The 11,729-nt window shown below is 40.5% G+C and overlaps 1 protein-coding gene across 4 annotated transcripts in view; it reads right to left on the bottom strand.

The window, feature by feature from the left end:
* Nucleotides 1-2,465: 2,465 nt before the first annotated feature.
* Nucleotides 2,466-11,729, bottom strand: part of SLC36A4 (solute carrier family 36 member 4) — a 235,408-nt gene continuing 226,144 nt past the window's right edge. For all 4 annotated transcript variants that reach the window (XM_065581646.1, XM_042856005.2, XM_065581647.1 and 1 more), the window contains one exon: nucleotides 2,466-10,176. In XM_065581646.1, coding sequence (XP_065437718.1) covers nucleotides 9,869-10,176 — 308 coding nt within the window. In that variant the 3' untranslated portion in view covers nucleotides 2,466-9,868. The remainder of the gene's footprint in view (nucleotides 10,177-11,729) is intronic.

Here is an 11,729-nt window from a genome sequence, read left to right as displayed (position 1 = left end):
GCTGACATTCCACAATTAAAATAGCAGAAAAGAACCCTGAATGGCAGAGAACATAAACTAAAAGTCACTAATTGATAGTTAGGAAGAAACATTAAGACTTGAAAGGGTAAAAATATCTGTAGACTCATCAAAATCAGGAATGAGAGCACCGATGCAATGCAATAATTCTATAGTGACAATCATATGCACAGCAGGCTCTGACAAAGACATAAGAAATTTATGAGACTAAAATGCCATGAATTGAGATAGGAAAGCAAGTAGTTGAAAAGGACCAAACTACTCATACCAATATTTTCAAATGCCTCACCAAGGTTACAGAGATTACAAATGAAGTAGTAGCTGTGCGATGTTAAATCTAATTGGTATGCAGGAAAGCAACATGGAAAAAGTGGCATCCAGTGTTCTTTAAAGTGAGGCTACTAACAGCGATTATATAAAAAAACCAACACCCTCTTACTCAGATCTATTCCATGCACATAACTGAATTGTATCTAATCACTTCGTTGACAATAAAAATAGGTTTCACTGCCCTTTACCTCTGTTGGCTCCACTGGGCCAGCACCGCTCAGAGAGAACAAGCTGGATTCTTCTCCTTCTTGTGGATCAGAATAGAATCATTCCAATCATTCACACCAGAGTGAAGCCATTAAGGAAAATGGTATCACCAGTGGACTATTTTGAAGAGAAGGGGTCTGCACAACTGAGAGGCTAAGTTCACATTGTAGGACCTGTATTATTCATGGGGATGCAAGAAAAGGCAAGAATCAGGCTTGACTCTCAGAACAGAGAGACTGTTTGCAGGGCTGGCAGTTTAAACGAGAGCAGGTTTTTTTATTGTAAAGGGAGCACATTTGTGTGAAAATCATCAAAAGTCAATAAGCACAGAACCTCACAGTGGCATTTTTATAGTCACTGTGCAGAAGAAATCACATTTTAAAGATACGGGGTTTTTTAGGGGGAATGGGGGAAGGTCCATTCATAAAACCCTCTTGAAATGTTGCAGGGAAATCCCCATATAGCACAGTCAACTTCTAAACTGTCAGGGCCAGATTCTTAGCTGGTGTAAACAGTCATAGCTCCACTGAAGTCACTGCTGCTTTACTCCAGTTTGAGGATCTAGCCTGCAATGTTTAGAGAAACTAATAATTGGACTCCAAAAGGGATGTCTCAGTAGCAGATGGGAATGATGAAGTCATCCAGAAGTTAGAAGAGATGAGATTCCACCTGGGAGATTTAGAGGCCCCCAAGACAGAGATATATCAGAGCCGAAGCAGCATCCCTGATCATTCAACCAGAAGATGTTTTTGCCATACTCCCCCAACAAAACTTCCCTGGAGCCACAGATCTCCATTTGGAGAATGGCAGCCAGCCAGCACAATGCTCCAAGGATTTTTCCATTCATGTGTACATGATTTTCAGAGAGGCAGATACTTTAAAAAACAAAAACAAAAAACATATAATTCAACATCAAAGATGTTTTTTCAATCTCTGGTCTTATTTTGTCAGATTAAACAAACTTCTTAGCTACTGTATAATTTTCCTGATGATGGCTTTTATATACTGTAGAGCAGTCATAAACATCTTTGGTTTATGTCTTTATACCTCGGAGATATTTAATTCTCCTGTGCTGGACAGTGCGGTGACAAGATATGCCCATAAGCATCTGTATTAATTGTGTATGATGATCTGTGTCCAAAATGGGATTTGTGTGCTCAACTTCTAAGGGTATGTCTAAACTTTGAGCTGGGGGCGTGATTCCCAGCTCCCGGAGACGTACCCCCAGTAACTCTCACAGAGCTAGCTTGCTCAAAAGAGCGGCAGGAGAGGCTTATCCGGAGTACATATCCATCTGAGATGGTTGGCATGAACTCAGGCTTGCTAGCCCCTCCCACCACTTGCAACACCACAGCTACACTCTTCTTAGTGCGTTAGCTCAATCAAAGCTAGCATGTAAAGTCTCCGCGAGCTGAGAGTCAACCCGCAGGCTTGAAGTGTAGACGTGTCCTATAACTGTATGATAGACTAACAGAGGGTATTGAGGGGGGACCCTACCTAGTCAGACTGTTTCGACACCCTCACCCAGAGTAGGCCTGATTTTCAGAAGTGCTGAGCACCTAACCACTCAGACTTCAGTGAGATCTGCTGGGTACTCTATACTTTTGCAAATTAGGTCATTAATTGAGGTGTCTACATATGGATTTGGGAGCCTAACTTTAGGCACCCAATCATAGAAAATCTTAGCTCAAGAGTGGGATTTTCCTGATGTGCCTACGTGACTTAGGAACACAAGTTCCATTGAAAGTCAGAGACATGTTCCTAAGTCACTTAAGAACATGTGAAAATTCCATGCCAAGTCTCTTGCCAATCTATGGGTTACCTGACCATATAAATGTGGGTGAATTCTCCATTATTGCATATTTATCTGAGAAGTTATGTGGTGAAAGCTAAGGACAGTAAATAAGCAAGATGTTTTGCAATCTTTATTTAGATACAGAAAATGTCAGTTACAGAACACCAGACAATGTCACCCTCTTTCTTGCCCAATGTCTGAGGATAGAACATTTACAGACAAGAAAATGGTCCAGTTATTTGTAGTGCAGCCAATGATTAAGTTACATTAAAATGGTTAATACAATACAATCCTGTTAAATATAAGTGCACATACAGTACATAAACAATTTTCTATTCCTTATTAGAAAGAAAATAATTCCAATGACATACATTTTTCAATTTAAATTAGTTGATGATAAAGTACTTCTATGCCCATCTTAAATACATATTAAAGCAAACGATCTCCACTTCAGTCTGGAGTTTGTCTACTTGCATCTTAACTGGTTACACTCTTTGCAGTACTATAAAACAGAAATAACCATCTTATTATTTAAAAAAAGAGTTTGTCAGATTTCCTATCATTTAAAATCTTTGGCAATGTTTCCTTGGAACATAAGCAGAGATGGGGTCCACTTATCAAGGAAGAGGAAGAGTATATTTGGATACAGACTGGCTAACCTAGTGCAGAGGGCTTTAAACTAGGTTTGAACGGGGCAGGTGACCAAAGCCCAGAGGTAAGTCAAGAACATGGAGACCTGGGAGAAGGTTCAGAATTTGGGGGAAGCATGGGCTGTTATAACAGGGATAAAGGAGAGACAAGACAGAACGGGGAGGGGGGGGGGGAGAAATCAAATCAATATCTCAGATGTCTGTATACTAATGCAAGAAGTATGGGGAATAAGCAGGAAGAACTCAAAATGCTAGTAAATAAACATAACTATGACATAGTTGGCATCATGGAGACTTGGTGGGAAAATACGCATGACTGGAATATTGGTACAGAGGGTACAGCTTGCTCAGGAAGGACAGGCAGGGAAAAAAAAAGAGGATGCAGTTAGGTTCCAAGAAGGATGGAGCTAGGCTGTTCTCAGTGGTGGCAGATGACAGAACAAGGAGCAATGGTCTCAAGTTGCAGTGGGGGAGGTCTAGGTTGGATATTAGGAAACACTATTTCACTAGGAGAGTGGTGAAGCACTGGAATGCATTACCTAGGGAGGTGGTGGAATCTCCTTCCTTAGAGGTTTTTAAGGCCCGGCTTGACAAAGCCCTGGCTGGGATAATTTAGTTGGTGTTGGTCCTGCTTTGAGCAGGGGATTGGACTAGATGACCTCCTGACATCTCTTCCAACCCTAATATTCTATGATTAAAAAAGGGAGGAGGTGTTGCCTTATATATTAAAAATGTATATACTTGGACTGAGGTTGAGATGGAAATAGGAGACAGGCTTGTTGAAAGTCTCTGGGTAAGGCTAAAAGGGGTAAAAAAACAAGGGTGATGTCATGGTAGGGGTCTACTACAGACCACCTAACCAGGAAGAAGAAGTAGATGAGGCTTTTTTTAAACAACTAACAACATCATCCAAAGCACAGGACTTGGTGGTGATGAGGGACTTCAGCTACTCAGACATCTGTTGGGGAAATAACACAGCAGGATACAGATTATCCAATAAGTTCTTGGAATGTATTGAAGACAATTTTTTATTTCAGAAGGCGAAGAAAGCTACTAAGGGAAAGGCTGTTCTAGATTTGATTTTGACAAATAGGGAGGAACTGGTTGAGATTTTGAAAGTGGAAGGCAGCTTGGGTGAAAATGATCATGAAATGATAAGAGTTCATGATTCCAAGGAGAGGTAGAAGGGTGAACAGCAAAATAAAGACAATGGATTTCCAGAAGGCAGACTTTAGCAAACTCAGAGAGTTGGTCGGTAAGATCCCATGGGAAGCTAGTCTAAGGGGAAAAACAACTGAAGATAGTTGGCAGTTTTTCAGAGACATTATTAATTGCATAAGAGAAAACTATCCCACTGCGTAGGAAAGTATGGCAAGAGACCACCTCAGCTTAACCAGGAGACCTTCAATGATTTGAAACTCAAAAAAGAGAGTCCTACAAAGGGTGGAAACTAGGTAAAATCACAAAGGTTGAATATAAACACATACCACAAGTATGTAGGGACAAAATTAGAAAGGCCAAGGCACAAAACGAGATCAAACTAGCTAGAGACATAAAAGGTAACAAGAAAACATTCTACAAATACATTAGAAGCAAGAGGAAGACCAAGGACAGGATAGGCCCATTACTCAATGAGGGGGGAAAATAATAACAGAAAATGTGGAAATGGCAGAGGTGCTTAATGACTTTTTTGTTTCAGTTTTCACCAAGAAGGTTGGTGGTGATTGGATGTCTAACATAGTGAATACCAGTGAAAACGAGGTAAGATCAGAAGAGGCTAAAATAGGGAAAGAACAAGTTAAATATTACTTAGACAAATTAGATGTCTTCAAGTCACCAGGGCCTGATGAAATGCATCCTAGAATATTCAAGTTGCTAACTGAGGAGATATCTGAGCCATTGAGAAGTCATGGGAGACGGGAGAGATTCTAGAAGACTGGAAAAGGGCAAATATAGTGTCCATCTATAAAAAGGGAAATAAGGACAAATCAGGGCTGTACAGACCACTCAGCTTAACTTCTGTACCAGAAAGATAATGGAGCAAATAATTAAGCAATCAATTTGCAAACATCTAGAAGATAATAATGTGATAAGTAACAGTCACCATGGATTTGTCAAGAACAAAGCATGTCAAACCAACCCAATAGCTTTCTTTGACAGTGTAACAAGCCTTGTGGATAGGCGAGAAATGGTAGACGTGATATATCTTGACTTTAGTAAACCTTCTGATACTGTCTCGCATGACCTTCTCATAAACAAACTAGGGAAATGCAACCTAGATGGAGCTACTATAAGGTGGGCGAAAAACTGGTTGGAAAACCATTCTCAGAGAATAGTTATCAGTGGTTCACAGTCATGCTGGAAGGACATAATAAGTGGGGTCCCACAGGGATCAGTTCTGGGTCCGGTTCTGTTCAATATCTTCATCAATGATTTTGGTACTGGCACAGAGAGTAGACTTATAAAGTCTGCGGATGAGACCAAGGTGGGAGGGGTTGCAAGTGCTTTGGAGGATAGGATTAAAATTCAAAATGATCTGGACAAACTGGAGAAATGGTCAGAAGTAAACAGGATGAAATTCAATAAGGACAAATGCAAATTACTCCATTTAGGAAGGAACAATCAGTTGCACACATACGAAATGGGAAATGACTGCTTAGGAAGGAGTGCTGAAGAAAGGAATCTGGGGGTCATAGTGGACCACAAGCTAAATATGAGTCAACAGTGTAACGCTATTGCAAAAAAAAAAAAAAAGAAAAAAGCAGGAGTATTGTTAGCAGGACACGAGAAGTAATTCTTCTGCTCTACTCTGCACTAATTAGGCACAATTGGAGAACCGTGTCTAGTTCTGGGAGCTACATTTTAGGAAGGATGTGGACAAATTGGAGAGAGTCCAGAGAAGATCGACAAAAATGATTAAAGGTCTAGACCTATGTGGGAAGATTGAAAAAATTGGGTTTGTTTAGTCTGGAAAAGAGAAGACTGAGAGGGGACATGATAACAGTTTTCAAGTACGTAAAAGGTTGTTACAAGGAGGAGGGACAAAAATTGTTTCTTAACCTCTGAGGATAGGACAAGAAGCAATGGGCTTAAACTGCAGCAAGGGTGGTTTAGGGTGGACATTAGGAAAAACTTACTAACTGTCAGAGTGGTTAAGCACTGGAATAAATTGCCTAGGGAGGTTGTGGAATCTCCATGATTGGAGATTTTTAAGAACAGGTTAGACAAACACCTGTCAGGAATGGTCTAGATAAAACTTAGTCCTGCCTTGAGTGCAGGGGACTGGACTAGATAACCTCCCGAGGTCTCTTCCAGTCTTTGATTCTATTCTATGATTCGGTCATATTTGGACTTGATGATCTCTCAGTAGTTTTATTTGTGACACTTCTGTCCTCTTCAACACAAAATACCCTGAGACCATAGACTTTTTTAAAAAAATGATTGAGCAGGCCAAACAAACCTAATATGTGAGTGCTGACGTAATAAAGATCCTACACCATAGGTGAAAAATAAAAATGGTATAGTGGAAAGCCTTTAAATATATTAATATAAACATTTAAAAATCTCTTAAGTGACACATTAATTTAAATGAAATGCCATCCATTATACAGCAATACTGACCCAGAGACTAAAAAAAGCTATTTCATACTCAGGGGTCCAGTGGCAAGGAGTCTGAGTGAGAAACTGCTGAATGACACCATTAGGTATGATGGGATGTGCCATGGGCAGGCTTTGTGGTGAGATCTGTATGGGTTCACACTTGGGTCAAGATTTCCAAAGCTGGGGGCCTAAAGCTAAGCTTTTAAGTCCTTAATTAGGCACCTAAGTAAGTGGTTTGGTTTTCAAAAAGTCTGACCTGCATTCACGTTAGGGAGTACTCCTGGGTGCTTTTCAAAATCGGGTCACATCTTTAGGGACTTAAATAAGGATGCGGGAGCCTCTCTTTAGGCACCCACCTTTGTTAGCTTTGGCTTTGTAAACAGCGTTAGGTGCACATCAACCTGTACTGGCCAAAGATTATCACCATTCTCTGCACTGGCCAAATATTTCTGGTCTAAATCCTTCAGCATGTTGGCAGAAGCACAACCTCAGAGGCCTTTGCTATCAAGCGGCAGACTGAGAACAGATGATATGAAAGCAATTTGGCAATTATGCATCTTCCAAACACACACACAAACAGAAAGAGCTGCCAAAACAATAGGAGAGAGAAAAAGAATCGAAGTTATGTTTACCAGTCCTATTAAAAATATATGTAGAAAATGTTCAGGATCAATTAAAATAAATTTCACAGCAAAAAATAAATAAATAAAATATTGTGTTTTGATGCTACTGTCTCGTGTATCTTTTTTGTAAAACGGTTTTGTCCCCAAACATACACTGAAAAACTTGGCTGCAATATCTCCTTTAGAAATAGCTTAAAGGCTTAAATACTCGACTCTGAAAAACTAAAGTTACTTTTTGCGTGTCCAGTCACTGTCCTCGTATGGTCCTTGGTGGCACCTTAATATTACAGGTGCTGGGTACGTTAGTAACACAGCATTACATCTGCATTCCTTTAAAGTGCCTGCCAAGCATTTGTTTAATTTTGTCCATGCTGAAATGAAAATGAGAGCACAGCTTAGAACAATTGTTTGAAAAACTACACGCAGTTCACACCATATGCTACTATGCTGAATCCCTATTGGAAACACTTATAAAATGGAGATGAAAGGACTATAATGCTGATGCCATATGGTAGGTGACTGGGGAAATATTCTGAAGGCAAGAAAAATATTAGCTATTGCTCTGTCTTAAATGTGCATGGACATTAGGGGAGAGGTTTTATTTCCTCAAGAAATGTTATAATTAAATATATTCTTTAGAAAAGTGTTTTTATAAGAAGACATTTGATAAACTCCTTTTTAAAAAATCTAGAGTTTTTTTCAATTAAAATAACAACAATTTGGTTTCGGCATTCAGGGTGAAATTCAGTAGAGGGGGGCCAGAAAGCCCAACACAAGCCCTCAAAATAGAGCTTTTTATTATGAAGGATTAAATGGTGCACTGGCCTGGAGCAAAAGGATGATTTCCCCCCACAGTTACCAGCTTTCCCAGATACTCTTTTTATTTTCCAGAAATGGGATTGGGGGAGAACCAAAATACAGTAATGTGCATGTTAAATACTACTGAAGGCAGAACATACTGCAAAAATAATTACTCTATTGTACATGTAGCTATAATACAAATATAGACAGCCACTCTAATCTTTTAGTAATAGGTAGAAAAATACAGCATTTCATGTATTTGTACAGTTGCAGTTATGGATAGATTCACAAAGGTGTTTTGTTTTTTTAAGGCCCAGGGTTTAGGACACCAGTTACCAAAAATATATCAAAATAAACTACTTACATCATCATTTGTAAACTTGGATGCTGTCTTGTTATCTACTTCTGCATCATTAAAGAGTACATTTTTTCTGATACATGATGACATTCTGTGACACCACACCAGGGCCGGCTCCAGGTTTTCTGACGCCCCAAGCGGCGAAAAAAAAAAAAGGCAATCGGTGGCACTTTGGCGGCAGCTTGATCGCGCCGCTCCATTCTTCGGCAGCAGTTTGGCGGCGGGTCCTTCACTCCCTCTCTTCCTCTTCGGCGGCACTTCGGCGGCAGCTCAAAGAGGAAGAGAGGGACTGAGGGACCCGCCGCCAAATTTCCGCCGAAGACCTGGACTTGCCGCCCCAATAGCGGACGGACTGCCGCCCCTTTGTATTGGCTGCCCCAAGCACCTGCTTCCTTAGCTGGTGCCTGGAGCCGGCCCTTTACCACATACAAAGCCCAAAGGGCATAAACCACCAGGTTTTAAAAATTACTTGTTCTATGACTGGAAGCAGCAAGCAACCCTGCAAGCTGTTCCACATAGTCAGGCCCCTGCGCCTGCATGAAGCCCTAGTGAGCTCACTGGGCTCTTCCCAGGAGCATAGGTTACCCATACAGAGCAGCTTGCAAGATAGGGATGGAGGATTTTCCTGAAGGAGCTTGGTATCTTTTACATACTTCAACTAAAATGCTTGTTATTGATCTGGATTGCATGAAAAAGTAACCTCGTGCCTAATGGCACATAAACTGATTGACACTGGTGGTCTGCAGTACATGTGTTAAGCACTAAGACCTTGCTCCTGAAGGCTTTAGGTCTTCAGAACTCCATTGATGCCAGTGTGAACAGACTGCAAGAACAGTCATAGTAATTTTTCAAAACCACATTGATTTAAGACATACTAACGCCCAGTAATCAGAGCGAAGCACTTATAGTTGTTGAAAGGAAACACTTCCAGGTAGTAAGTCTACAGGTCCCTGGAAACATTACTAACAATCCAAGCTATATATATAGTAACTATTATCCACTGGGGAGAAATTCACCCCTTCACTGAGAGCCAGCAGAAAATCTACACACTACTTAAGTCCCACCCCAGCCCCTTAAAACAGGGCTTTAATGAGATGTAAGTGGTGCACAGGCATCACGTTGGTGCTGGGATGTGTGGGGTGGATTTCACCCTTTTGAGTAGGCATTTTGATTTTCTGATTAATTATATTTGGTTGCACGTGCAATTCATATAAAAATATTTCCCACCCCCAACACCTAAACCAGTCCTTTCCTTCTCTAGATAGAGCAGAGGAGGCTTGAGAGTCTTAACACAAAGATCTGGTCTGAAGGATTTACACAATGGGCAAATGAGGAAGAGGAGGAAAGAGGTGTGTTATTGTTCAGAAATTAATGTTTCAGTTCATTTGAATATGGCCCATACTTCCAACTACAGGCTCTATCATGATCTTTTTCTCCTAATCAGAACCCACACCTAGGAACAAAATGATTCTTGGTTCTCTCACCATTAATTGAAACCAGTCACCAAGTGTGTAGTGTTCAAATCTTCAAAGGGGCTCTCTGTAGTGTTAACGAAGACTGTCGCAGCAGGATAAATGATCTCTTCAACTGTCACATATGTCCCTGTTAAAAAGCCAACGACTCCAATGACAGCTATAAAGATGTCTTTAAGTATTATCCACACACTTAAGTTTTCCTTGTAAAATGTGAGGACTTCAACCAAAGGTGGCAGGATCAATGCCAAAGTGCTGCTGCTTACGGCACCAACAAAGGAAATCACCAGGTCTAGGTGAGGGATCAAGACTGCTACAGCACCTGAAAGAGATAATAAGCACTTTAATCTTAAATTCAGCATCTTCATTAAAATAAAACCTTGAAAGTTACATAAGCCAGTGAATCACAATCTAACAAATATTGAGCGATTTACCACTCATTGGTAATTCTAATCAGTGAAGAGCCCCAGACTTTACTAACAAATAAGAATAGTCTTCATCTCTTTTTGTGCTGAATGCACTTATTTCTGTATTGGATAAGTTTTAGTGCTAATGTAAAGTACCTAGCTTGATTTTCAGATGCCAAAGTGAATTTGCAGGGCTGGCAGTTCAAAACAAAATTTTGTGTACATGTGGAATAAACAAAGTTTGCTTTGCAGATCACTGAGACACAAGAGATCTGAAATTGCATGGTGACACTTTTATACTGATTTTTTTCAAGAGAATGACAGGTAGAGGGGAGACAGGCTTTGCAGTGGAAGGGGTGGCTGTAACTAGCACAGGCTATACTGGGCAAACAAACAAACAAACAAACACACACACACAAAATCACTCTACAAACTACATCAAATTTCATGTCCTGGTAAATGATCTCCATATTAAAAAGTTACTTAAAAATTAACCAAAATGGACATACAACTCCCTGACCATTTGGGATCCCATGGCCACTGCAGTCCCAGCTTATTTTGAAACCCGTCTCTTGAAAAATATCAATCACTAAGACTGTTCAGTTTGTAAAATACCTCTGACAGGTTACCAATTTACCAGAGTTCAGTTCAGACAGACGTATTTAGAAACAGGAACTATTGAGCCTTCCAGCACTGGGTGGTTGATCTTCGTCCCAATACTGTAAAATGCTACAACGGAATTCATTGTTCCAAAAGAATCACGGTCTCTGATGTTTTTAATCCATTTGTCTGGAAACTCTAACCAACTTGTCCTAGTCATGATTTAGAGCCATACACGTGTGTCGTGTAATGAATGAATAATACAGTTCTGTATTATAAAATGAGTTGAGCAGAGGCTCCAATCTAATTGGAAGGGGGGGGACGGATAGCTCAGTGGTTTGAGCATTGGCCTGCTAAACCCAGGGTTGTGAGCTCAGTCCTTGAGGGGGGCCATTTGGGGATCTGGGGCAAAATCAGTACTTGGTCCTGCTAGTGAAGGCAGGGGGCTGGACTTGATGACCTTTCAAGGTCCCTTCCAGTTCTAGGAGATGGGATATCTCCATTAATTAATTAATCCCCAGTGAATGGCAGGGAACAGCTGACCTCCCTTCACAAATGCATCCCGTTTTGGCTGGCAGAAATTAGCACAGACATTCATGTCAGCTGCTTCCTTGGAATAGCTAAATGGAAGGAAGGGAAAGGGGAAAACCAGTATGAAAACCTCCAGTATGACAGGAATCATGCACAAAACATTTTTTGCTCCTCATTTCTATATTGCTCCACATATTTCCCAATCACCACCACCTCAACCCACCCATCTACACCCGGCTTTAGTGCCTTTGCCTTCAAGAAAAATGTTAGTGGAGTAATGTAATGTTTATAGTATATGGCAATAAATAATGCAATGATTGGAACAAAGATACCTTTA

The sequence above is a fragment of the Chrysemys picta genome, chromosome 1, assembly GCF_011386835.1.
Source record: "Chrysemys picta bellii isolate R12L10 chromosome 1, ASM1138683v2, whole genome shotgun sequence".
NCBI classification, from domain to species: domain Eukaryota; kingdom Metazoa; phylum Chordata; order Testudines; family Emydidae; genus Chrysemys; species Chrysemys picta.
The sequence above is the reverse complement of the archived record's forward strand: the minus strand, read 5'-3'. Positions and strand labels throughout refer to the sequence as shown.